The 26,249-nt window shown below is 45.4% G+C and overlaps 14 protein-coding genes across 14 annotated transcripts; 1 reads left to right on the top strand and 13 right to left on the bottom strand.

The window, feature by feature from the left end:
- Window positions 1-142: 142 nt before the first annotated feature.
- On the bottom strand, window positions 143-2,101 carry TbgDal_IV440 (hypothetical protein, conserved; the record flags this gene model as incomplete). Its single annotated transcript, XM_011774327.1, has 1 exon — window positions 143-2,101. One exon carries the CDS (start codon window positions 2,099-2,101, stop codon window positions 143-145), a length of 1,959 nt encoding a protein of 652 aa, XP_011772629.1.
- A 288-nt stretch (window positions 2,102-2,389) lies between these two features.
- Window positions 2,390-3,529, bottom strand: TbgDal_IV450 (hypothetical protein, conserved; the record flags this gene model as incomplete). Its single annotated transcript, XM_011774328.1, has 1 exon — window positions 2,390-3,529. The coding sequence occupies one exon, from the start codon at window positions 3,527-3,529 to the stop codon at window positions 2,390-2,392; it is 1,140 nt and encodes a 379-aa protein (XP_011772630.1).
- A 618-nt stretch (window positions 3,530-4,147) lies between these two features.
- On the bottom strand, window positions 4,148-5,146 carry TbgDal_IV460 (geranylgeranyl transferase type II beta subunit,putative; the record flags this gene model as incomplete). Its single annotated transcript, XM_011774329.1, has 1 exon — window positions 4,148-5,146. One exon carries the CDS (start codon window positions 5,144-5,146, stop codon window positions 4,148-4,150), a length of 999 nt encoding a protein of 332 aa, XP_011772631.1.
- Window positions 5,147-5,436: 290 nt separating this feature from the next.
- Window positions 5,437-6,189, bottom strand: TbgDal_IV470 (hypothetical protein, conserved; the record flags this gene model as incomplete). Its single annotated transcript, XM_011774330.1, has 1 exon — window positions 5,437-6,189. One exon carries the CDS (start codon window positions 6,187-6,189, stop codon window positions 5,437-5,439), a length of 753 nt encoding a protein of 250 aa, XP_011772632.1.
- A 3,703-nt stretch (window positions 6,190-9,892) lies between these two features.
- TbgDal_IV480 (hypothetical protein, conserved) lies at window positions 9,893-10,720 on the bottom strand (the record flags this gene model as incomplete). The annotated part of the gene is made up of 1 exon (XM_011774331.1): window positions 9,893-10,720. One exon carries the CDS (start codon window positions 10,718-10,720, stop codon window positions 9,893-9,895), a length of 828 nt encoding a protein of 275 aa, XP_011772633.1.
- A 1,329-nt stretch (window positions 10,721-12,049) lies between these two features.
- TbgDal_IV490 (hypothetical protein, conserved) lies at window positions 12,050-12,559 on the bottom strand (the record flags this gene model as incomplete). Its single annotated transcript, XM_011774332.1, has 1 exon — window positions 12,050-12,559. One exon carries the CDS (start codon window positions 12,557-12,559, stop codon window positions 12,050-12,052), a length of 510 nt encoding a protein of 169 aa, XP_011772634.1.
- Window positions 12,560-12,698: 139 nt separating this feature from the next.
- TbgDal_IV500 (hypothetical protein, conserved) lies at window positions 12,699-14,177 on the bottom strand (the record flags this gene model as incomplete). The annotated part of the gene is made up of 1 exon (XM_011774333.1): window positions 12,699-14,177. The coding sequence occupies one exon, from the start codon at window positions 14,175-14,177 to the stop codon at window positions 12,699-12,701; it is 1,479 nt and encodes a 492-aa protein (XP_011772635.1).
- A 321-nt stretch (window positions 14,178-14,498) lies between these two features.
- On the bottom strand, window positions 14,499-15,794 carry TbgDal_IV510 (hypothetical protein, conserved; the record flags this gene model as incomplete). The annotated part of the gene is made up of 1 exon (XM_011774334.1): window positions 14,499-15,794. One exon carries the CDS (start codon window positions 15,792-15,794, stop codon window positions 14,499-14,501), a length of 1,296 nt encoding a protein of 431 aa, XP_011772636.1.
- A 670-nt stretch (window positions 15,795-16,464) lies between these two features.
- Window positions 16,465-16,902, bottom strand: TbgDal_IV520 (50S ribosomal protein L7Ae, putative; the record flags this gene model as incomplete). The annotated part of the gene is made up of 1 exon (XM_011774335.1): window positions 16,465-16,902. One exon carries the CDS (start codon window positions 16,900-16,902, stop codon window positions 16,465-16,467), a length of 438 nt encoding a protein of 145 aa, XP_011772637.1.
- A 297-nt stretch (window positions 16,903-17,199) lies between these two features.
- Window positions 17,200-17,532, top strand: TbgDal_IV530 (hypothetical protein, unlikely; the record flags this gene model as incomplete). The annotated part of the gene is made up of 1 exon (XM_011774336.1): window positions 17,200-17,532. One exon carries the CDS (start codon window positions 17,200-17,202, stop codon window positions 17,530-17,532), a length of 333 nt encoding a protein of 110 aa, XP_011772638.1.
- A 252-nt stretch (window positions 17,533-17,784) lies between these two features.
- Window positions 17,785-20,208, bottom strand: TbgDal_IV540 (AP-1 adapter complex gamma subunit, putative; the record flags this gene model as incomplete). Its single annotated transcript, XM_011774337.1, has 1 exon — window positions 17,785-20,208. One exon carries the CDS (start codon window positions 20,206-20,208, stop codon window positions 17,785-17,787), a length of 2,424 nt encoding a protein of 807 aa, XP_011772639.1.
- Window positions 20,209-21,306: 1,098 nt separating this feature from the next.
- On the bottom strand, window positions 21,307-25,167 carry TbgDal_IV550 (ubiquitin-protein ligase, putative; the record flags this gene model as incomplete). Its single annotated transcript, XM_011774338.1, has 1 exon — window positions 21,307-25,167. The coding sequence occupies one exon, from the start codon at window positions 25,165-25,167 to the stop codon at window positions 21,307-21,309; it is 3,861 nt and encodes a 1,286-aa protein (XP_011772640.1).
- Window positions 25,168-25,319: 152 nt separating this feature from the next.
- TbgDal_IV560 (hypothetical protein, unlikely) lies at window positions 25,320-25,709 on the bottom strand (the record flags this gene model as incomplete). The annotated part of the gene is made up of 1 exon (XM_011774339.1): window positions 25,320-25,709. The coding sequence occupies one exon, from the start codon at window positions 25,707-25,709 to the stop codon at window positions 25,320-25,322; it is 390 nt and encodes a 129-aa protein (XP_011772641.1).
- Window positions 25,710-25,810: 101 nt separating this feature from the next.
- On the bottom strand, window positions 25,811-26,068 carry TbgDal_IV570 (hypothetical protein, conserved; the record flags this gene model as incomplete). Its single annotated transcript, XM_011774340.1, has 1 exon — window positions 25,811-26,068. The coding sequence occupies one exon, from the start codon at window positions 26,066-26,068 to the stop codon at window positions 25,811-25,813; it is 258 nt and encodes an 85-aa protein (XP_011772642.1).
- Window positions 26,069-26,249: the final 181 nt, after the last annotated feature.

Below are 26,249 nucleotides of genomic sequence, written 5' to 3' on the forward strand. Positions count from 1 at the left end.
CTACCACTGTAAGAAAACGTTTGTGAGAACGGTGCTCAAGCAAGGCCATGAGAGGCAAAAAGAAAATAAGAAAAATAAGAAAAGGGACCGACATGTTCCAATGCATACAGTGAACAAATATTTGAATAGTTTACATGGTGCCTCAACGAGGTGAGACACTGCGCCCTCCCTGGAGTCTGAATGGCCGCCGCGAAGCATAATCTGTTGTCCCAAAGCAGAGTCTTAAGGAGGGGTTCAGGTTGACCTCTTTGGTCACTGCCGAAACCGTCTTCCCCTTGTAACCTGGACCGTCACCTGCCATGTTTGCGTAGTTAAATAAGCGCTCACGTTTCTCAGCGTTGGCATTGAAGAATCGAGCCTGCTCCCTCCGAAGTTGTGGATTGTACGAATAGATGCGGACTTGGGGTACTGGAGAGGCACCAAACTTCAATTTTGACTCTACTGCCTCGAGGCGGCGCTCCATTTGTATGGCCTCCTCGAGTGTGAGTCGGCCACTCTTAACTTCTTCCTTAAGCTGTGGAGGAATCTCTTCAATGTCTGAATGAAGCAACGCTTTCGATATGAGCTCCTTTATTTGAAGTGTATTTTCCTGTCTTGCATGCAATTCTAGCGCTCGCAGGTACCGCCTCACCTCCTCCAGTGTACCCATGTTGCGTGATGCCCCAATACCATCCAGAACATTTTGCAACAACACCTGAAGTGTGTTCAACTGTTCGTTAGTGTGCTGGCAGTGCTCGTACATAATCCTGTTCTCTTCGTGACCCACTCGCCACAACTCTTCAAGTGCATTAAGGTCAAACTCCACACTGCTCAGCGCTCTATCCACCATATGTAATACCTCTAGTTTACGAGTCTTTCTGCGCTCTGCACGGGCTTGATAAATGACGTTGATGGGTGCGCGGTGCACCAGAACCCTAGGTCGCATCTGTAGTGCCTTATTGCCCGCTATTGCGGCGTCTTCAACCTCATCCTCTATCAGCTGTGGCAGAAAACTCGTATCGTTCCCATGTACGGGGTGCAACCCCAGGTGCTGATGAATCAAGTTACCAACAGGACGCATAAAACACTTCCCAGGATAGCGGGACAACAAGCAACCCAGTAGGCAAGCTGCTGTGAATAAGAAATTTTCATCCGTTTCATCAAACTCTCCAACCAAGTTGACAGATGTACCCTGCTTGTTCATCGCATGGATCATACCATGTGTTTGCTTACCACGCTCGTTCGATATCACGGGAAATATTAAACAACTATTCATCGCTTTCCAACCGCTTTGCTCAATCTCCTCATCAGCCTCCTTGCGATCCCGCTCGATCATGGTGATTTCCTGTCGTTTCCGCCCATTAACCGCGATGCAGCTCTGACAGACAGTACGGTGGACCTCCTTCGCAAGAATCAACTCCAAGTTCGTTCCCGCTAGCGGATCCCCCTTCGTCGCAGAAAAAGGGAAACGAGCACAGCAATTGAGGTTGCCATACTCATCGTAGAGGTAAATGCGAACAACTTCACATCGCAGCGACACAGCAATTGACTCGGCAAATAATCCAGTAGTGGCTGACATCGCTTCCGTCACCGAAAGAACTCTTACCTCGGAAGTACCCTTCATCCCAGTTCCTCGTTTACCATTTTTGCCCTTTGCCATTGGCGGGCACTCCACATTAGCCGGTGCCTGATGTGGAGGTGATTTATCCGGTTTCTGAGGCGATACGCCCAACGACGATGCTGACTTCTGCTGGCGGTACTGCACTTCATTTGCTTCCTCCATCTTGTGGAACGCAGACCTATAACCAGCCTCTACGTGCTTGTAAGCTTCACGTAGTTGCTGATTCATCATGGTATGAACATCTTTCAGTAACTGCCCTACATGCGGCACCGCGTATTCTTCGCAGCGAACGGCTATTTCATTTAGTGTGAAACTTATTTCATCCGATACAAGGTCTAGTGTTGTGGGTAACTTGTGTATCTTCTTTGACATAGCCGAGTGCTCGATTTCTAGTGTCTTCTTTAGCTCCATAACTTGCTTCACGCGCAGCTCCGCGTGCTTCATCTGCAACCGCTGCAACAGAGGATCTTGAGCATCAGGAAGCACTTCCACAAAATCCATCGCTCCTCAAGAAACTAACTAAAGTGGTTCCACAACGGAATATATATATATATTGTGTATAATGTTCGTGAACTTTGTTTCCCCTCCCCCCTCCGGTGGTCTTTGCTGACCTTCGCGGAATAAAAGTAACTGAAGAAAGAAGCGCGTGAATAACATTAACAACAGCCTATTTCGGATGTCCATTCGGTATCACAGATGGGAAAAGGAAAGATTAAATGTATGAACAGGAATGCAAGAAGTTTTCGAAAACACAGCAAATGACTCAATAGTCGATGTTTCAACTCTCAGCTACTTTAAATCGGAAACCAATGGCGTTAAGCGTGAAAAAACAACAGAGTGCCGTACGTTGTGTTGTTCTAGGCACCGCAACACACATCTTGCATCACGTAACGAAAACCGTCCGAGCAACGCCTCCGTACGGCTTAGAAGTGCAGGTAGTAACCGGCGTAGCTCGCGCGCACACGCTAACGCAATGCTATTATTCGCACGGGATACATTTAGCAACGCCACGTACTTACACACACTTCCCAGTTCAGTGGGTTTGAGCTCTACGCATAAAACCGTGCATCGGTCGAGAACAGCGCCCGCGTACGCCTCATGGCAGCAGTTCAATAGCGATATAGCCTCCAATGCGTAAATGACATCTCTCACTGTGTATGAATTCACTGTCACCGTTGCCCGGCGTGAGATGCAACGAACAACATCTACACTACTTCGCTCACGTAGTCGCACCATGGATGAAAGCACAGTGAGTGATTGGCGTGAGTCGAGGGTGGCACCAAGCAGACGAAACAACATATTGTCAAGTGACGGGATGGGCATACGACAGCGCTTTACAAGAAGGGAGATGAGACGTAAGACACAAACAAGTTCTTCCAAGGAGGCCCTTAGCGTGTACTGCTTTCCTGTTACCCATCCGCAGAGTTGACGTAATGTTTGTGTGTCCCCCAACTCTAGGTCTACCGCTACAGTAAGCAGAACCATGCATTCCTCAGGGCCTGTTACAAAAGAGGCACTACGCTGAAGCAAAGCGCAGAGCCAATCGTTCACACCAGGAGAGAAAAAAGGTGAAACACCCGACCATTCGTCATCTTGCTTGAAACCTGCCGTCCCTTGTTGTACTTTCCTTCCAAGATACCGCGCAGATTTAGCCAAAGATGTTAACATAAGAAAACAGTCCCCTCGTCCACACTCACCCAACCAATTGGTGTACTCCCCCTCAATTTTCCGAACCACGCCGCGGATACGTTTACGCTTGATGGATTCCGGATTGTCCCCCTCAACAACCTTGCAAAGAAGCCTCGCGTGATCAACAGCACCGTGCGGTACCTCAACGTTGCCAGATGCTGAACAAACCCTCAGCCCCATCCGCGACACCGTAAACCGATGAAAGACCGTAAAGTGGGTTGCAATTGGAATGCGCCGCATCTTTCATTGCTAAACTATAACCAAACACATCACAAAGAAAAAGAAAAAAAAAAAACGACAACAATAACAATAACAAGAGGTAATATATATATATATATATATATAATAGGGGTAGGAATCGGAGACTTAGAAATTTAAAAATAGTGCAGAATAAATTCAAGAGCGGAGACAAGAATCAAAAAGTACAGAGTTGCCATTCACGTAGCTAACAAGGACGCACCTCAGGGAAATATTAACGACGCGTAAAGAACTCGAGAGGCGTTTGTGCCGGGGAGAAGCGCTTCACCAAACAAAATATCTGCATGGTGGTTTCCCAAACCAGTCGGTAGAGAAGGCATAGACCAACATAAAGGTTTGCCGACGAATTTGAACGGGGCAAATAATATTTTTTTTTAAAAAAAAAAAGGGAAACCAGGCACTCGAAACAACCATACCGTCTACAAAATTTAGCCTCAACGTACCTCCATGCACACACACACACACACACACACACACAAAAGAAAAAGAAAAAAAAGGGATAAATGGTGTGGCGAGAGCAGTTCCTTGCAAGGAGCACAACCATCCCCATACAGCCCATCAACGTTACTTCACCGGCATATTACAAAATAAGGCAGTTCTTCACCCACAGGTACGCTTCCTACCGACATGCAGCCCAGCACTCTCCGGAACCCCTAAGCTCTCAAGAACATCATAAGGCATTGCATAAACTGGATTGATATCCCTAAGCGGATAGTCCTCGTATCCCAAGAGGCTGAGGCCACAAAGTCCGTAAAATGTATGATACACGTCCGCTTGGTTACCGGGTTTATCAGCAATACCGCCATCTTCCGAGTCCTGGCAAGCAAGTACAAAGCGGAAAAGTGCATGACGGTCGATCCACTCAGTATAACCTAACATCGATAGGGATGACACAACCCACCAACTGTAGCACACGTCAGCCTTTTTCTCCGGGCGCCCGTTTAACCCACCCGACGGCAACTGACGCATTGCCAACCAACCCGCAAGTTGCTCCTTATCTATGCGATCCAGAGCTCCAGCAATACGAAGAGATCCAACGCAGCAAAATATTTGACCGGCGTGGCTTTCAGCACCTGGTGCGAGCCCGAACCCACCATCCCAATTCTGGCACCGCAACATCCATTCCACCGCAGCCTTCACGTTTATGAGTTCCAGTTTCCCCAAGAGCTGCAAGCAATTCATTGCCACGTAAACAAATCGTGTATCAACTTCTCCCCACTCGTCTCCCTGAAAGGAGCCATCAGGTAGCTGCATAGAAGCAACCCAGCGAGCACACTTCTCTGCATCAATGGCGTCTGTAGCATGCAACAAGCACAGGAGTTGCACCGCACTTAAGGTGTACAACATGTGGGAGTCCTGCCCAATGTTCCCACCGAACCCACCGTCACTGTTCCAGCATTTGACAACAAAATCAACCAACTCCTCCCGCTTCAAAATGTCGTCATGGCCCAACAACTTCATGGCACCTAAACACCAAAAGACACCGTTCATTTTTAGATGTTGCGATGTCCAGTACTTCATTTTATCTTTGTGGTCATCTAATTTGGTTAGGAAGCGGAGGTGTAAGTCCGCCAAAAGCGTGTTTGGCGCTCCAAACATACAAACTGACAAAAATCTCAAAAAGAAAGAAAAAGAAAAATTGAGGGCAGCGATGGTTGCAAGTAAGTTGTGCAGGGGAAGGCAGAGTCAACCAGTGAGAAGATTTCGCATGGTTTCAAGTACTGTAGCTCAAAGGAACCGCCGTGAGTGACTTGTTCAAGTAGACGAGCGAAGCCGAAAACGGAAAGAACGTCAACATGGCAGCAGAACCCAGAGGAAAATGCGTCACATGCGCATTTTCCTCCTTTCTCTTTCCTCCTACGTGCCACCTCGGACCACCTCATTTACACCTACGTAAACGGGCTAACGGCACGCTTAGCGACTGACCTTACAGCATGAGCCATGTTGTAGTGTAACCTCTCATCATGTAGCGACGTGGCTGCGGAGTCACTAAGAAACTCAACAAGTGCCTTCTTCACTTCGGGATCCCGCAGGAGTCCCTTTACAAGATCCTTCGCAATCAAGCGCACCTGCTCCTGTATCCATGGGTCAAGCAGCGTCATAAGTACGAATTTTTTAGTGACCTCCTGCGTGTAGTGATCCTCAAATAAAGACCGGAGGAACGAAGAAACGGCAATCATGCTATCGTCCTCCTGCAGAACCCGCACCACCAACCCAACAACAAGTTCCACCGACTTTTGATCCTTCAAGACACTCTCTACAACCTCTTTTGACAAATTCGTCGCCCGCTCGCGCAAACGCGCATCCCCCAACGCCTCTGAAGCCACCGCGGCTGTATGGTGAACGGTATCATCTTTCATGGAAACATAAAGAAAGAAACCAACGGCGCCAATACCCGTCACTGCGCCAATACTCGCGACAAGGCCCTGCTGCCATGATGAGAAAAGACATCTCCAGAAACCCTCCGGTGCCGCATTAACCGCAACCGTTTGGTGAACACCTGATGAGGCACCGGCGCCACCACCAGCCGAATTCGCTTCCGCACCCGCAAACCGAAAACATTCGCGTCTCGGGGGAAACCACCGGTACGCGGCAGAAGCACCCGTGAAGATGCTCCAAACATAAGTTTGCCGCCTAATCATGTCTGCGACGTCACACACGCACACGCACAAATTAAAAAAAAAAATGACAACACAACAACAACAACAATAATAATAATAATAATAATAACAGCAAAAAAGAGCAATTAGGGTAATTAATGTCACTGTAAGTTTTTTAAAAAAAAAAGAAAGAAAGAAAGAAAGAAAAGAGAGAAAAGAGGTTTAGAATTAGGATTAGGATTAAGCTTAGGCTTAGGCTTAGGCTTAGAAAGTATGAGAAAACGACAACATCAAGGGGTTAGCGAGCCGCCATCTCTACAAGATTAGGGAGAAAAAGAAAGATGACACCTTCCCTTATCAATACTTACTGATTTCAAGATAGGGAAAGAGAAGAAAAGGTGCATGAATATATATATATATATATACGCAAATATATTAAGCATAATACACAGGGTACAAAAAAAACCTGCTAACCACCATACGAAGTGTGCGAAATAAGCATACGACCACGTGGAGACGAGAAAGGGAGAAAGGAGGATCACCGTTCAGGGAAACAAAAAAAAAACAAAAAAATTAGAATAATAGAAATAATGAAGTATTGGCTTCCCTATAAAGCAAGGTTATTCGTTTTGCTTTGTTTGTTTGTTTATTTTCGGTCAGTTGTCGTTCAAAAATAGTGATAGCAATATTAATATCAGCAAAAAAAAAATGGCTAAAACAAGTTCGGATAGTAAAGGTTCACGTTGGTTTTTTTTTGTCTATGTGAGTTGTAAAACACAAACCGTGCGAATTTAGTAACTAATTCCTTCTCCTCCTTTACTACACATAAACACAATTGGGTACATAAACCCGTTTTCACTAAACTCATTATTTTTTAATTCCTCCTTTAGGTCACATACTGTTATTCATTTATTTACACATTCATCAAAACTCTGTCTTTCTCTCTTTTTTTTTTTCTTTTTCCTTACTCACCAATATCACTACCGTTTCTCTCATCAACATCTTTAGATGCGATCTCTCCAACTGATTCCTTATCGGTCCTTTTCCCTTCCCCCTCTCTCCTTTTTTTTTCTTCCTATTCAATTTTTTCTTTCTTTACTTTTTTTCTAAAAAAAAAAAAAAAGTAAAGAACACGTCCACTATGGTTTACATTTCGATTTTTAAAGTGATAAAAAAAAAAAAAACACACACACACAAAAAAAAAGGAGGAAGAGAAATGTGACTATTCTACCTCTGCGTGCAAACATGAGCAAAATATCAAAATATATTTATTGAGTATAGGCACGACAAAAGCGAAAAAGATGGCTTCAGGGGTTTCCACTAGTTAATTTTTTTTTTCTTAAAAATAAAAAAAAAAATTTCCCCTTGTTTTTTCATTTTTCTTTTTTAATTTTCTTTTGGGGTTGGCATAATTAAAATTCTTCTCTTGTTACTTTGCACTACACCCAAATATATATATATATATATATGTGATAGAAATAAAAAACAGCTAAATAGAAGCTGCCTTCTTCAACTCTTGTTCTTTACACACACATACCTTTCACTCGGCATTTTGATATGTATGAAAAGCAAGAACACAATACGGTTTTTTTTTTTAAAAAAAAAAGAGTAAGTGAATTAAGCTTTTATAAATAGATCACTTCTGCACCTTCTTTCAAAAAAAAAAAAACTCCTCTGCTCGTATTTCGGCATTATTATTATTATATATTTTTTATTATTTTATTTGTTAGTTTGTTTCCCCTCTTCCTCTGTTGTAATAGATGAACAAAAATAAAAAAAAGGAAGGCATCAACAATATAATGAAGGAACCATTGAAATTAACAAAATGAGGGATGATAATTCAGTGATTCTTCTGTTTAAAAAAAAAAAAAACATGAGCCCGTTTGTATTTGTTTAAGTGTGAAGATAAACAATCCACATGTATGCATTCTTTAGCGTATTTAAGTGCGGAACATTTAAACGAGATCATGACATATGGGAACCAAATACAGAACATTTAAAAAAAAACAATTAAATGAGGAAAAAAGAAAAGAAAAAAGAAAAAAAAATACAATACAAATACAAATACAATGAGCCCGGGGAGTGTCAGCTCCCAAAAGTATGAAGTCAGGCTGATTTGCCACTATGCCTTTGGAAGCACGTACACATTTTTTGGAAATAACACAAAGTGAAAAAAAAAAGTGTGTGAGAAAACGAAAAGGTGGAAAAAAAAAATTTAGTTATAATAATGACGAGGTACCAAAACAGAGAGTTGATTTGAATTATGCTTCTGTAATTATTTATTCATCAGTTAATATTATTAATATTAATAAAGTAAGGCGCAGAGTCAGCACCTTCTTTTCCCCAAAAAAGGGGAAAAGCATATATATATATATATATATATATCATGCGCTCACGAAGAATTTCAAAACAAAAAAATCGCAAATACTTGGACGCAAACACACATACAGAAAAAGTGACAGTCCCTTTTCTCCTCATTCTTCGGCGTTATCATCGTTAACGTTATTATTCTCTTCAGTACCCTCCATTTATGAATGTGAAAATGAACATGTCATATAAATGTAAATGCAGGTGTTATTCCTTTTTTTTTGTTGTTTTTTTTCGTTTTTTTTATTTTTCTTACTTTACTTTTCCCTTTACTTTTTGTTGTTGTTGTTGTTGTTGCTGAACCATCAAACAGCATATATGAGTAGAGTCTCAATAATTACTACGACACAGTGATCTCAATAACTTCAGTAAAGTCTGCGGAAGTAAACAAACTCAAAAAGAGGGGTAAAAACGAAAGAAAAAAATTTTTTCGACTCTCAAACTGATTAAATGAATATTATTATTATTATTATTTTTTTTTGTAAGGAAAGGCAATGAATTTTTTCCTTTTTTTTTTTCTTTTCAAATGCAAATCCAAGCCAGTCAATCACTTTAATCAGTAACTCTTAAATAATATTTATCGCCAAGTAGTGGAGAAAAGAAAATGAAAGAAAATATAATTAAAAAAAAAAAGTAGTAGTAGTAGTAGTAATAGGAGGAGGACATGTACACATGTGTAAGTGTATCCATCACACAGAAGCCATTCGCAATTTCTTGGAGGTACAAAAAAACAAAAAAAAAAGATCTGGCATTTAATAGTTGGGTTTCATCATCGTCTCTTCTTATGCCTCATCCATCATTCATTTTCCCCCTTGGCTTCCCCCACGTATGTAAGTATATGTATGTATAAGTATCCATTTTTACGAACATAGATATAATATACCCCCTTGCTCTCTTGTTGTTATTACTGATTTTTCTTTTCTTTTCTCCCCTCTTTCCTTGTGTTCACTTTTTGGGTCATATTTCTTCGATTTCTGATCTTTATCTTTTCTTCAGCAAAACAAAAAAAAGAGAGATAAAGGCGTCATAGGCAACTTCACCAGGGAGATTTCAATTTATAAAATAATAATAATAATAATAAAAGACCCCGCTTTTGCTTGTCACCTCCCTGTAATCGCCAAACCCTCCATCCCGCCACGCTAGACATGCGGCAGCTCACCCACTTCCCTCAAACGAAACCAAATGATATCCGCTTCAAAAATGCTTCCGAAGCAAAGGCATTTCCATTCCATCAAACATCAAACAACCCCACGACTATAAACAAGTCGCATGAGCAACTGAAAAGAAAAAGTTATTACGGAGCATTGTCATTACCGCCGTGTCATCGTGGAAAAGAGGCTTCGCCACATTACTGATGTTACGAAGGGCTGCACCGTCATCATCCAAAGGGAGGAAACCCCCCGCTTCCTCCACAAGAAAACAATCGTTCCACACATTCCTTTGCTACACTTCTCATGTTCAAAATGCTGTTAGAGGAGAGGGAGGGGGAAGACGTCCCGCCCCGTCCCGTTGGGACTTCAGTTGTGTTTATGTAATGCATTATTGCATATGGCATGTCATTTGCGCGTAATAATTCTGCTTCCTCCTCCGTTCCCGCTTCTCTCGTGGATTCAATCCGTGTTAGGAATAACCACGTCTCTGCGCGTCTAATATATTCAGGGGGGACGGGAGCCATGAGGATAACACGTGGAGCCGCCCTCTGTGACGCTCGAATGGCTTCAAAAAGACTCTGCGCAGACCTCAACAAACTCAAACGTCCCGTGGGGGTTTCTGAACCCTTAACATCGACAACTGCATCGCAGTCGAGGACCGCATGAGACAATTCATCAGAATGAAAGAGCAATAGATGTCCCGGATATTCTTCGCATTCTTTTCTTAGGCGGAGCAGTAGCGCTTCGTCGCTGTAGCTGCTCTGAAGCACTCGAACGTCGCACCCTTTTGCCAGAATCGATGTGATGAGCTGCATCGACATGTCTTTTACATTTCCAAGAAGAAGAAGAACCCGACGTGGGGGACTGGGTAAGAGCCGCCTCCCATTTTCCCTCTCATGATCTCTGTTAGTGGCGGATACATTATTGAGGTTAAGAGCGCTAAGAAGCACTTCCGAAAAGAGTGGTCGCTGTAGCGGGGTGACCGGGACGCGGTTAAAATCAAACAACTCAGTTCCCTCACCGAGTGCGCGAGGGTACTCGTAGAATATAGTCATTGTTCGCAATCGTTACAGCAGTAAAGAAAACAGTGACCCACAAAGTCCGTTCAGCTTTCCAGAGACAAAGCGTCCCGTTAATGGGGAAAAAATGGAACAAAAAATTTAACTGCAGCAATATTACACCGAATTACTCTTCAGATGCCCAGCGAAACCAAAGTAAAAGAGGTATAGATTTTGTGACGTACGTCTTTGATAGATAAAAAGCGAAAAAAAAAAGGAGTAAAGAGAAAGTGGCCGCCTATGAGTTCTGTTCCAGTACCCCTATGTTATATCTAACACGATTTCTCTCCTGATTTTATCTTCTGCTGATCTTCTTGTCGCCTTTCTTTTTTTTTTTTGCGTCGGTCCTTCTTTACACCTTAATTCCACGAACAGATAGCTGAGTTCAACGTGGTTCCTTGGGATGAAAAGAAAAAGCTCCCCTTTTTGTTTTTTTTTTGGGGGGAGGGGTTTCTAATGCTATCTCAACTTTTGTCCTTGTCGTTTTGAGATATGAAGTGCTCCAGTAATTATCGTCTGCTCACGCTCCAAGCACTGTAATCCAACTCAATATGTACACTTCAATGCATTCAAGTAACGAAACAGATGTAAAGAACGAAACAAAAATAATGGTTTGAAGAAAAAGAAATAGAAAGAGAAGGGGAAAAAAAGAGAAATTAATTGGAGAATAAGCAGGGTTTCGTGGTGTCGCAACAACGATACCGCGCAGGCCAGAGAGTGTGTGCACAAAGAAAAGCCCTTTACAAACATCGGCACATGACTGAGTGTCGGACAAAACAGACTCATTCCCCTCCTTATTTTCATATATATTCTGTTCCTTTAACTTTAGCTACCCCTCCACTCCTTTATCGGAACCTCTGCTATAACCTCACGATACATCACCCCAAGTACGTTCACAAACCGTTTGAAGTTTCCGAAGTAAGGCGTGTGTATCGTGGAGCAAACTTTCGAATAAGGCAAAAGGACGAGGAAATAATGAATGAGTGAATGATGAAAAACGGAAAGGGTAACGTCCTCGGATTCTACTGCCGCTGTGACCTCCACTTTCTACCTATAGCTAAAGTGTCAGCATCCGTTCCCCGTCTCTATGCGCGATGATTCCATGCGATTCGTATCCCTTCCACCCACAACTCCTCCTCCTTCTTCTCCCCCTCACTTCCCGACATCATCATCAACAACAACAACAAAAAGAGATCTCATGGTGTCATCACCCGCTACTACCTAATCAAATAGCTCCGCATCGCATCACTGTTTGTCATAAACCTACGCTACAAATTGTCCCCAAGCTCAGACACACCACACATTGGAGTGAGCTCACTCATAACCTTAAATGCTTTTTGGGAACACCAACTCATAGAATTGATAGATGAACGCACACTCCACACCCCATAAGAAGAGGTTCCAGCTACTCATGCCTTTAATAATTTCTGGAGAATTCTTATACGGATCATCAGGATCGAAGTCTTTGAACTCCTCAGGCCATTCTGCCTGGTTAACGACCACCTTTGCCCGTTCCTCCTCACTCAACTGAGGGCGGCGTTTAGGGTCGCGGAAAACGAGCATGTTATAACCGCGTGATGTACACAAAGCGGTAGCTCCTCCCATCGGGGCCATCATCACTCTTGGGACCAGTCGCCGCAGCATCTCAACGGTTGGATTATCGCGCTCCCTCTGGTGCAAAGAAGAACAGAGGCAAAATAAAAGATTGACAAAGGCACGAAAACGACGAGTCAAAGGAAAACATGCAAAAGAAGGCCAAGGCGGTAGCAAGGGAAAGTGAAAAATAATAACAATAAAAATAATAATAATAATTAACGCAGCGGGACACAAACACATAGAACCAAAATGAACAACAAAGAGGGGAAACAACAGTAACCACTTTTAGAAGAGTAAGATTGTGGGGTACGGTCCAAGTGGCTCTTTGTATCCGAGGCACATCCTCCCACCTCCGTAGCTGTTTTTCCTCTCCATCAGTTCAGCGGGGATCGAAGGTGGCTACCTGTGGTATGCATAGGTTGTACCAACTATTCGCCTCAAAGAAGTTTCTGGCCTCCTTCCACCCCACGTAACCCTTGCTCACAACAGTTTTCGTTGATGTTTCATTGCTAGCATAGTGAGGATCCGCAATCAGATATCGCGCCTCCGTCGTAGCAAGGTTCATATCAACGCCAAGAATGGTGTGCGCGTAGCTGCTGCCGCCGATCATGACGGGGCATGATCTTTTCCCCCTAAAGTGCTCCGCAAGAAGCGCCTGTATTTCCGGGTTCGTTTCCAGTTCAGCGCCGCTTTCCATGCGCCTTATGGTGCAGTCTAAACCCGGAATGTAGTGCTGCAACACAATCATTATCTCGAAGGAGCCAATCCAATCTTTCGACCCCACAAACCCTTTACGATTCATCTTATCGGTGTCTTTCACGGAAAGGATTTCTTGAATAGTGTGAATACTTGGGATGGCACCTTGCATAAGTCCCTCGTATTGGAACCACGACAAAATCGTCTGAAGGCTCCGGTACGCGCAACCCCAACCAGAGTCCTTAAAGCCATCAATAAGATAATGATAATAATCGTAAGACCCGCTGGTTATGTAAACCTCTCCACCAGATACGGGAATGTATTCCTTGAGAGACTTATGAATGTTGCGCACCAGATGTTTCTCCCACGCCTGGCCAGTCCGAGGCATGTCACACCCTGCAGACACCTGGAGCCCCTTCACGGCGTCCCAGTTTTTCAGTCGCTTCTCCACTCGGAATAGGGAGAGTATAGGTAACAAAAGCGCATCGTGCTCTAAGACACGCTGGTTGGCCATGCCGTAGTGAATGTTTACCGGATGCACCAGCTGTGGCGGCCAAAATACCGCCGTCGGCGCCGTCACATTTTGGAAGAGATGAGCACGGAGAAGATCACCAATGTAACGTGCCACATCAGTGGCCGATTCGCCAAACACAACACGTTCATTCACATCCTCATCCTCCTTCTTCAAACGCAGACGCCCGACATCTCCATTTGCTGGTCCGTTTGTGACACTTGGCTCACTCGCTAGTAAAATGTCGCATGGTCCGCTAAGTTGAAACCCCGACAGCCACGAAACCGCGTCATGCACACCCTCCTCATCTCCCTTGAACATGTGACTGGTTAGCCCCTCGTTACTTACCCCTCCTCGGCTAAAAAGTAGCCAATATCTTTCCTCCTTCAAAATACCGAGTGCCATGCGAAGCTTTGCCACGACGGGCCACTCGACCGCCGCGACATTCAGCACACCGCTTTCGCGTGCTTCCTGTAATTCTTCGGTTCGACTTACATGTAGGGTTTCGCATGTGGGGAGATAAAATGGAAGAAAGGTGCCTTGAAGGGAGTTGTCGCGTACAACCGCAATAGTTTTGCCATTTTTCCGTACAACAAGAATAGGCAGCACCCCTTCATCCAATGTGGCGAATTCATTAGCCACCGTCGCCATAGGTTGAGCGCTGCGTAGCCTAACGAAAGATTTGCATCAAACAGAGTGGCGTCAAAGCGTATGCATAGAATACACACTCAAACACAGCGAAAAAAAAACGATGTGCCAGGCAAAGAAAAGAGCAGTTTTGCACGCTCGAATGCTCGGTAGGGATGTTGCAATGCCAGCAAACGCACGTTTGGATCAAGCATGGTGGACGCGCACTCGTACAGAAGGAGTTAAGGTAAACCAATAACAACTGAAATTAAAAAACGGGGAGTAAAAGAGAAAACACCTGTGGGTGGTAGAAGCTGATATGCGATGATTATGCTCAAGAATACTTCAAAAAATAACTTCGAGCGTTATGCCTTTCCTTGGAATGTGTCCGGGATTGGGGGGTGGCACCACAGTTAGGGGCACCACAAGCTCCGGTTGTTCCTCCTCCACCGGCAACTGACTTCTGAACCCGGAGGAAAACTCCTTAAGCCTAGAGGCAGAGCACCATAAGAATCGAAGTCGCAGTTGCCAACAGGTCGTAACGGCATCAGTTTGCATCGAAGCGCAATAATTTATATTGCTGAACGGTATACTAATGGGTACCGATGAACGCCCTATGAGATTCCATTCAAATTCTTCTACCACTGATGTTTGCGTGACAACCAACCGCGACTCCTCACCCGGAAGCTCGTGACATGTTACGCCGCGCTGTAGATGCTCGGGGAATGTGCACTCCAGCATTTCGAGAACACCTTGCACCATTACCACACGGGATATGCAACCGTCACGGGGAAGAAACGCAGCCCGCAGCGAAGACCCAATCATCACAGTCGTGGACGAAACGACCACCGTCAGGACCACATCACCCGCGAAACTTAGCGGAAATTCAAGAGGTGTCCGCTGCTTGGCTAAATGACTCGCTATAAAGTTTGGCCTCCTGCAGGACAGTCCACTCCCAACAACATCATTCAACTCGTGCTCGTCCACTCTGAAAGGTTGAGGTGGATCGGGAACACATATCCGCACACGGAAGTTGAAGTTATCCATGGGAAAACACAGAGGCAGAAGTAGTGGAGAGAGGACCGACTGGGGTGAAAACACACTAATTGGAATACGTACATTGGACGAGGATGTTGGTTCCCCCTCGCCATGATACGAAACTTTAAGGAGTAGAGTGTGACAGAAGCGCAAACATCGCCCCTTGTATGACGGTGGTAAACTATCAGGTACAGCGAACGTCACGGAGACCGCCTTCGTTTCTCCCAATCGAAGCGGAATGTCCTGAGCGAGAGCGAAGTCGTCTGAGCAGCACAACTTGTAGACGCGGCAGTCACTCGATGTGGACTCATCCACCAACTCCGGGCAGTGTTGGGCCACATTTCCCTTGTCCCATGCCAGAGCATACTGAAGGAGGCGGGAATCCACCACACAAGTGCAAACAACACGTCCCGTTATTGAAGCTGTGATGGAAACTGATGAGTTGTCAATGACAGGTGCGCCAAAGCTATTACCGACGTCTCTGAAGCGGCTTTTCAATGCACTGTTTGGCTCATTAGCGAGGCACTGGAACTCTACTTCCGCCTTTATATTATCACCAGGTGCATACCATTTGCGATGCAGCGTTGCCCTGAGCAACAACATCCGTTCCGATTCCGTGTTGTTGTTTTTCCACACTTTTGCTTGCCTTACCCTCCACTTACCCCACTCCTCTAGATCTCTCTTAAGGAGTTGAAACTTTACTTTCTTACAAACTTCAGCTTCCCTCTCTCTCTCTCTTCACGGCACGGCCGGACAAGCGCCGGGGCGCGCGACAGAAGCGCTAATATTATAACAGCGACAACCTGCAGCCGAATACACAAGCCGCGGCAACAAACGAGCGACATAACAAGAAGAAGAAAAAGAAAAAGAAAGATAACAAAATAACAGAAACGATGCCTAGAAAAAAGACACCAAGAGCAATTTGTCCCAACTCTTGCTCAGCCCTATGTGAGCACACAAATATATAAATATGCGCATATGCTTAAGAACGTATAGTTTATTCCGCTGCAGTAAACATTAGGTACTTAAACTCGTCAAATGCCAGGAGACACAAAACATTGCATTATTGGTTCAATATCTTCACTCATTGCAGTTGTTGTTTTTTTTTTTTTGCTTCGCACTGCGTTCCCCTTTTCCTTTCTTTTTATCTAAGAAAAAAAAAAGTTCTTCGCATTGCCTCTCAATACCACCCGCGCCTTGTTGTCATTCATCCCCCTGCCAGTCCACACGCACGCGTCCAAACAAACAGAATAAAAAGGTCGCTCCCATGTAATCACGCCGTGTTGAGATCCTCAATTGCCAGAATCATTTTGTCGTAATTTGGCCTCAACTCAGCTGTTGGCTTCAGCAATACCACAGAAGTGGCCCGCTTGCACTGCGTTGCCGTTCCCAAGTCCTGTCGTGATGGCACCCACACATACGGCACATCCGACTCCTCTGCAAGAAGCGGAAGATGTGAAATCACGTCATAAGGGGAAGCATCTGCACCGAGAACAAGAATTCCCTTCTGTCCTTTGCGTAATGCCTTCGTCACGTCTTTGATACCCTTTATAACATCTTTTTTGTTATTCACAACAGTTTTCTTAATGAGCACGTATAACTTTTTCGTCATCTTCGCCTTCTCAGATGTGATGGGCCACGAGATGGGGCACCGATATAACTCTCTGTCGTAGTCGTATGCCGCCACCTCCTGTTGCTCATTCTCCGCCATAATGTTTCCCTAAACTAAACCGTCACAGCGCTAAATGTTAATTTTTTTTTTTTGGGGGCTCCTCTTTCCCTTCTTACTCTCTTTATTAATTTGTATTTTTACCCCAGCCTTAAACGGAAGTTGCCAAACACAGGTGCTTTCGTGAAAGTTGAGAAAAAATATGAAAACAAGAATGATTTTAAAAATAAGGGGAGAACATAAAGAAACAGAGAGAGTTAGAGGCAGAATCAAAGAAAAGGAAGCAAATATGCTCCCTGAACGATCATCATCTTTTTTTTTTTGCATGTACACTACCGAATGAAGAGGTTTTACGAAACCAGAAGCAGTGTCGCGGAAGGGAACCGAACCTCAGGCAAATCGGGAGCACGGTTTGAAAAAGAATTAAATCCCGTTTGTTCATTTTTTTTTTTGAAAACGATGGAGAAAACACTCTTGGTAAAACAAGAAAAGACGCGGTTTGCAAACACGGCTGCTCCACACAATTTCCTCCACTCCCCTCATCCTCCTTCACTGCTTTCCATTCTGCTGCTTGGTAACCTCGATCCGCTCACTCGTAAGTCAAATATCCTCTTCTTTCCCCCTTCATTTTCTTCTGCATATAGTGCAAAACATATTATGAAGCAAAAATAAAAAAAGACATGCGAAGGACTAACCTTTTCCCTCCAAATCACACACGGACACACACAAACACACACAATCATTTATGTAAAGCAGAGGTCCCAACACTAGCGTCATGTTGCAAGGAAGGGGAAGATTAAAGGAACATACCTCCTCACCTGCACGAACACATACAAACACCCATGGGAAGAAATTCGTGAAATAACAGGGAAAGGGAGGAAGAAGCAAATAAAAACAAAGGTGTAAAATGGAAACGAGATGTGGCTAAACCTCTTGGGACACCTGCAGCATTTGGGAACGGGATGCCCCAGCAACTGTGTAGAGAACCTTCACGCGAAGCATAACAAGGCGAGGATTTTTATCACTTCTTGAGTTGTCCACAGTCAAAGACTGCACAATCCGTCCGAATGGCGGAACAGCCGTCATGGGAAGGGGAGCGACCTCGAGAGACGATGTCTTGGGGACTGCCACCTGAATGGAAAGGTTTTCCATTGGGGAGGCAAGGCGGGAAAGGATACTGAGGCTGATGGCTATGGTACCCTGAACCACAGCACCCATGCTCACGGAGAAGTCTTCGCACTCAAAAACTGATTTCTCCGCCGTTGGAAAAGCAGTGGCTGCGGGAAAACCAGTGGCCGTTGGAAAACCAGTGGCTGCGGGAAAAGCAGGCGCGCTTGCCATCATCAACCCGTCTAGCGCGCTCAAACCACTCACCGCTTGAGGGGCTGGCGCAGGTTTGCTGCCGAAGAGGTCATCAATATCGGAAGTGTTCACCACCGCACCTTTAGGAGCCCCACCAGCTGGTGCGGTACCCCCACCGAACAGATCATCCAAACTGACGGTATCCTTTTTCTGCAAAAACTCAGGAGGGAGATTCACCACTTGCAGTGGCTGTGCCTGAATCCTTCCCTCGTCCTTAACGGTCACAGTAATGGGTGGCATCCGCTCAAAGCTAAATGCCGCTTCCTGTGGGAACGACTCCAAGATGGTGGTGTACTCACACGCACGCTGCTGCAGCTCGCAATCGAAGCTTGTGGTGTGGTTTGCGAAAACGGCAACCGCCGTATTTTTGGTCGATGGGTATCTGGATGCTACCTTCACCAATGCTGTCAAGCCGTATGATTTGATTAGTTTATATTCGGTGTTGTTGATTATGTCTGCAATGCGTGTTGCTATTTTCTCCTCGCTAACTCCCTTTTTCGAGACGAGTAAGTCCGCGTACTCTCCTATGCACCACACGGCCGCCACCAGAAATGCCTTACGCAGGTGATGAATAGCATCAAACGGTGATCCTTCTCCCTCCCAAAGCGCATTTGTGGCCGTTGTTTGAAGTTCCACCGTCTCATTTGTGAGTAGTCCAATAAGGCGTGTAGCGAATCCAACCGAAACGTGCTGCCGTCCAAGACGAAGTAGCCGCAGTGACAACTCCACACGCCACTCAGCATTCGGTGCCTTCGTCTCGATGAGCTGGCATAAATGACGAACCACTTCCTCCCGCATCTCATCCGAGCAAACAGTTAGGTAAGTAAGCAAGTCGGGCACTAGGAGGCGCACGTTCGTCTCGTCAATCAGGGCGACCGTCAATTCCAAAGCGCGACGACGGATGGATACGTCAGCATCCTTGAGGCAGTCCAGGATAATATCCTGATGTCCTCGGACGGCCTCTGCATCGCGAGCAGCATAGTCCAAGAGAGACTGCAGGGCCACGAAGCGAAGATTATTGTCGTTAGAAGCAAGGAAGCGTCCAATTGTGCTAACGCCCAGCGATCGCAAGGCTTCATCACTCTCAACGGCATAAATGGTCTTCACACATTCGTACTGAACAGCAGAGCCGGCTTTGGTGGAGCCATCAGTGTTGGTAAGCACCTGCGCAAGAACGTCGTTGATTGTCTCAGACACGACAGGGCTACCCTTGCCCACGATCTTCATGAACTGTAGTAGTTTGATTTGCAGAAAAGGATCAGCCACACCGCCAATATCCTGCGCTGTCACGCGTGATGACAAAACCAACTGTTTCAATAAACGGACAGCACCGTTCGTTGCCAAACGATACTTCTTCAAGTGCTCCTCAACATCAGATTGCAGCAGGCACTCATTGACAAGAGTAAGTTTGCACAATAGCACCGCCTGATTGTTTTCGTGGAAGACGTTGGTGCATTCCTGCAAAAACACCTCAGCATAATCGGGAACTTTCTTTATAATGCGAACGGCCGCGAGGCACGCCTTCTTCGCTATATACGGGTCAGGGCAGGCGAACAAGCGCAAAATGTCGTCAAACATATCGCGTGACATTGGCTCACTTGCGATGTTTGCCACCACATTCAGTGCCATGGATTGAAGGAGCGGCTGGCCACTTCCGAGGTCTTTTTTTATATGATTCTCCGACAACGTTAGTACTTCATCGTTTTCACCTAACACCATCTGAATAGTGAGGTAACCCACCCGCTTTCCTGCGTAGTCGGATTGCGCAATAAGGCTCACCACCTCAACTTGGCCAAATTCCGTCGGGTATCCGAGCATGGAGATATACAAAAGTTTCAACATGTTGCGCGTCCGAACGTGAGGTTTACTACCTCGAAACGACTCACGGATAATGGCGCTTTCCTTGCTGATAAGGGCACGCTCCTCAGAAGATGTTTTGCATTGCCGTACGGCGGATATCAACTCACGAAGCTTTTGGCTGTTCATTAATGATCCGTTTTTTTTTCTTTTTTCTTCTTCTTCCTTTCTTCGCCTTTATTGTTAGCGGATGACCGTCACTCCGTATCTTCAGGTTTTTACTTTTCTTTCTGTTTTTCTTGACTGCCTTGTCCCTATTGATGTTGCTGTCGTTTCCTTTCCTTCTTGGTTTAACCCCTCCTCCTCTATTTCGTTCCTATAGGCACAACTTATAAAAACGGAAAAGGGTTTTGTTTATTTTTCATGTTGCAAACACCGAAAGAATAGGAAGAGATGAAAATAAAGGTAAAATCAATATACAATATACTATTCAATGCATGACTGCAATGTTGGCTGCCGCGCGAACAGGCGTTAAGCTTTACGTCAACCAAAAGGGTTTCAGGAACAACAACAACAATGATATCAGCACCAGAAAAGCCAGGCAATGTTTGTTGCTATCCTTCACGTACCTCTGCTCCTCACATCGAAGTAAACGAACTTTAAAAAAAGAAAAAGTGAAAGGAAACAAAAACGTATGCGAAATTTATGGCACAAAAAAAAAGTTAGAATTATCTCAAAAAATGCCTTGTAGTGGGCAGAGAACACAGTAATTATCAGAAGAGAATGACAATACGGGCGCGAAAAAAAAAAAAGGAAGCATTGAATGCCGCACAGAAAATATAACTCCCTTACGTGACCGGGCACACTCCCGCGCTACCAATTGTCACCCTGCTTGACAAACACATTAGTCAATAAATATGAGCGCCTCGCTTCGGATTATTTCCATAAAACAGGTTTTTTCGCTCTCACCACCATGATTCCGCACACATACACATATATATATTCTCAATTCTCCTTTCCTTTTCACTAAACTTCCTGATTAGCACCTCCTGTCCCATTACTTCTGTTCCCCCTTCCCCCTCCCTCCGCCTTCTTTTTTTCCTTTCCGCATTTCACAAAACTTTCCTCCACATCGGTATTAACCAACTACACGTTTTCTCTTTTTCCTTCAACATCGTATATGTCACACACGACTCTACACGCCACAATACATCGCGTAAATCACACCTTACATGCAGTCAGACGAAGCGCATGCAAAGTGCACGGGATGAGGGCACCCAACACACTTTACGACAAACTGAAGTTCCTTCTGCCCTCGGTGATTGCTACCAAAAGACGTTCCTTCATTATTTTTCGTGTTGAGTACGGGGGAAGCTTAAAATAGAGAAAACATGTGTTGCACGATGGTAGCGTCTGCTCGCCACGACCCTCCAACTCCTTCCGGACAACAGTTATTTTCCTACCAAGCCCATCCAAGCCATTCAGGGGAAGCTGAGGGCATCCTGTTAGAAACTCAATAAAAAGTTGTTGCTGTTCACGAGTAAACTCATCACCGACAAGAGAAATGAACGTTTCGACCTCCTGAGAACCAGTGGAGTAGCCATGTGCCTCCATGACAGCAGCACGCAGCGCCTCTTCACTAAAAAGTTTCTCCTCGGAGTCCTCCGCAGAGAAGCCACAAATAATTGCACTCATTTCATCATCTGTGAAAAACCAAAAGGCGTCAAGATCCACAACACTTGCAAGACCACGCGCAAACCAGTGAAGATTCGAAACAGCATTAGTCAGGCGCCTCTCTACACACTTTTCCACATAAAACTTAGCCGTTGAAACGGTCAGCGCCTCACCAGTTTCCTCGTCCTCAAGGCCCATTTGTTCAAGTTCGGCATCCGTCGCTTGGAGAACGCACTTGTAGGAATTCGCCAGGGCCGGTTCGACCTCCTCCAAGAGATGCCACAACACCTCCACTGAAGGAGTTTGTGAGCGGATAAGCGGCCACACGACCGGCAAAAGACTAATATCCATCGTATAGCCATCAGCGAAGGCCCGACCACAGCTAGCACCGAGAACAAAGAACCTCTTGGCATGAACCTGCTGCATGCTGGGAAAGGCGATGCACACACCATCATCCCGGTGGTGCCATAGTTCCGACATGCTGCGATACCGACGTGACAGCTCGGCATACAACTCCTGTGTTGGACCTTCTCCTGTGCCCTCCTCGCCCTCAAAATTAAACTCCACTTTGTTACGCAACGTGGGATATTCCAGAAAAACTTTGTACAACGTGTTCGTAATGCTTTCAGTATTCCTCTTCACCGTTACCTTAAACGCAAGACCATTACTAGCTATGCTTCCAGTAACAGTTCCCCGTACATTCACACCGACATCTTGCAAGTGGTAGAGGCCAAACCTGCAGCATCCAACGGCAAGAAAGTGAGCCATGTTACGCTTGAACGCAAGCGAAATATATGGAGCCACCTCCTGAAGTATAAGAACCACTCGTGATGGAATACCAGAAACCCCGCTTAGGAAAATGTCTTCACCGCGCGACTCGAGGGCATTTACGATGGAAAGTTCAACAGCGGTGTCAACCCACCGCTGAGGTCGCGTGGCGAGGAAAGTGTGCAAGAACACACGTAATGATGAGTGTTCAGCAATATTGTGAGCCGCTGAGCATGCGACAAACGGAGGACAAGGGATGCAGCAACGACACTCACCGCCTACTGGGGCTATGTGTACATCATTTCCTTCAAGCAACGATACAGGTCGGCTAGCGGGTACAACACCACTCGAAGTAAAAAGCATCACTTCACCGGCATTCCCGCTGCAACCACTTTTTCTTTTTTGAGAAGAAGTGCTACTGGTGGAAGGCGATCTTTTCAACTTTAACGCCTTCCAGGATTGTATGACATCCCCAACGACTGCCGAGGAATTTGTCTCCATGCGAGAAAGCTTCTCGTCTACACAGTTACTACATAAGTCATAATTACAGTCTCTGCATGCAAGGGATCCAAATGCATTCGCGAAAGCACAAGAATCACATCTCCAGTTAACACTAAAGTGTACACGAAGAGCATGTCCATTGGGACACCGCGGAGCGCCCTTCCCCTTAATTCGATCACCTGCACTGCAGATGTTTACTGTATAAGAAGTGCTGCGCACCCTCTCCGCAAGGTCCTCACCCACGGGTTTGCACGATGCCGTATGGTGAAGCACACGCAACACATATGTTTGTGCGACAGTTCTCATCCGTGAAGCCAGTACATCATCTTTTTTCATTTCTTCACACAAAGCCATCATCTGCTCCTCACCATACGGCGACTTCTCCAACCCTTCGACAAACGCCAACAATTCTGAGGAGGAGGTTCTACGCAAGAACGCCAGCACATTACCAGGGGACCGTTGAACCTCCCGCAGACAGTCGGCACCACGCTTTACCTCTGAAGTTGAACTTTCAATCCTGTTCTTTTTACCTCCATCTCGGGCCAAACACTCGGCGGCCGGCGTGTCAGAAACCCCGGCTTCCTGCAGTACACTTGCCCATCTTTTATCTCGTTTCAGCAGTGTAGCGCATATTTCGCCAACTGTAGGCTCCTTCTGATCAGCTGGTAGACTGCAGAAAGCGGTAATGACGTCCATCGTGTTCGTGGGCTCGCCACTGCATATGATATAAAACCGTATGGAACGCGCCAAAGAGGCCACCTGCGTGTGTCCGAATGACAAGGGACGTAACGCATCTTGCACGGCAGCGCAAACCTTTTTCTTAAGCATCATACCTCGTGTCGGAATAGCTAGTCCCCCATCAAATGATATGGCACACGGTATGGGTTGGAAATGAACCCTTGAGGCTGTGTCGCCGTGTGCAAAGTTGTCCGTCATGGTTTGCAAATCAATCACGTGACGACCCGGGGCAACAATCCTTGACCGCTCAGCGGAGAAGTACATTGTCGTCAACCGTCGTCTGACTTTTTTAATGTACAAATGGTACTCATCGTCTCTACCACGCCATGCCCATATATATTCACTCTGAAAGTTAAAATTTGCACCACACAACTTCGCCAACAGCACCAGGGCACTCCACAACAGCGATGGCACGACCCATCGTAAGTTCGGCAAGGTCAGTGTGCTGTCAATCCACGGTTGCTCAGCATTAACCGCCACAGAGTCACTGCCGCTATTAAACGGATTGGAAAAACTCGCGCTGCGCACTTCACTCCGCAGCAAGAGTTGCGCTAACCACAACATTGCCGATTCGCACGCTTCTCTGGGAAGTAAGTGAGTTTCAATCACACTAGCCAGGCACGCCAGTGTGAGTTGGACACGCGAACTCGCCGTCCCGCTACCTGCGATCCGCTCACCAATCTGAAGTAAAGTTACCATCATATTCCTAAGAGAAGTTATATGAGTGGATGATGATGATGCACCCCCTTCATCCGACCCGCGGCGATGTTTTCCTCCTTGTCGGTCTGGGGACAAAACACGCGGGGCGCACCACGCCCGATACGTTAAAATGCCCTCCACAACTGTGCGGAGGAGTTCGTCCCATTCGTGGTCAATGTCCAAGTGAAATAAAGCCATCAGGTGGTGATGCACCAACTGTTCCAGTGCCCTGCAATCCGTAGCACTCTTCAGTTCCTTCTGTCGCATCAATCCGATGGAATGATGGAGAACTTTACACGAAGTACGCTTGGAGCCATCCACAGCAGCAAGACAAAACTGGATCTGTTCCTCTGTGGATGGCACTACAACAGCAAGTTCACAACACTTGCTAGAAAGGGATAAACACTGCAGTACCTCCTCCTTCAACTCGCCCTCCGATGACTTCTCAAAGTGCAGTGACTCTCTTTTTTGCATGTCCACCATGGAAACCACAGTGGAAAAACATTTCCTGAAAGTATCCAATCCATTTCTCGTATCCAGAGAAAATAAAGAGCCTGAAAGCCTATCAAGTATAATAACAATCGCACGAGCAGCCATTACCATCACATCACCACTGCTGCTGCCTTTTGTCAATGCCATATCAATGGCCCTGATGAGTGGCTGCAATGGAACATCTGTCGAGTCTCCTGCAATAATAAGAAGCGTGCAAAGATCTGAAAGCAGGTCATATGGGGCCCGCGATGGCGTGACATCAAGGGATAGAAACATGTGGAACGAGATATACTCGTCAATGATTAATTCCCCACCCTCAACCTTGCTTTTCGACTTCTTTAGCTTCTTCTTATTTTAAAAAAAAAATAAAAAAACTTCCCCTCCCTTATGTTCGAGATCTTACTTAAGAGGAGACACAACACCTCACACTATTGCCTGGAGTCACTTAAATTATTTTTATTTTTGAAAAAAAAAAGGAGAAAAAAAAAGGTCAGTGCAGTCGATGTGTTCACTCGTCCAAAAATTAAAAGAAGAATCAGTGATAAGAGAGGGGGAAAAGAAGGGAAAATACATCTGGAAGCGAAAATGGAGCAGCAGACGATGTAAAACTTCCTCAGCACTACACGCCACAGCATCCCCAACAAGAAGAATCCAACATTAGAAACAATAGGGAGGAGGAAAACACACACACACACACACAATCCACTCTGCAGCAAACCATTCATTGATAACACAACGTTATCGCTTCCACACGCATAAAACACACACCAAACAGTAATAATAGTAATAATAATAATCATCATCATCACCATCATCATACAAACCAAACAAAACCATATCAAATCAAAAAAAGCTTTTTTGTTTCAGCAACCTCCAATCACCCGCCATCCAAATCCGCAGTCGCTTGCATAAACCCCCGTCAGTTATGCGTAAATATTTTCCAACCGAGCCAACTGAAATATGCGGCAACAACAATTACCGGTGGCACAAGAGGAGGAATGAGCGCACGATACCACATCGGGTCCATCACTGAGCGCTCACTTCGTTCAATAGGGCGATTAAGACATTCCCACATGCATAAAACAAACCATAAGACGCCCGCCCATGCGGTTATCAATGAGGGCCAACCAAGTAAAAAGCACTTTAGTGGTTGATTCCTGTAGTCCAGGGCATACATACAATTTGTAAGATCCGTAACTAACAGCACCAATACGAGAAACGGGAGAAATAAAATAAAATAAAAAGGAGGGGATGAAGATGACAAGGGAAACAAGTTACTCCAAGTACTCGACCACTACCTGATCCGCTTTTTTTTTTCTTTTGTCGTTTCTTATTTACGTTCTATCTGCAGTATCTAT

The sequence above is a fragment of the Trypanosoma brucei genome, chromosome 4, assembly GCF_000210295.1.
Source record: "Trypanosoma brucei gambiense DAL972 chromosome 4, complete sequence".
NCBI lineage: Eukaryota > Euglenozoa > Kinetoplastea > Trypanosomatida > Trypanosomatidae > Trypanosoma > Trypanosoma brucei.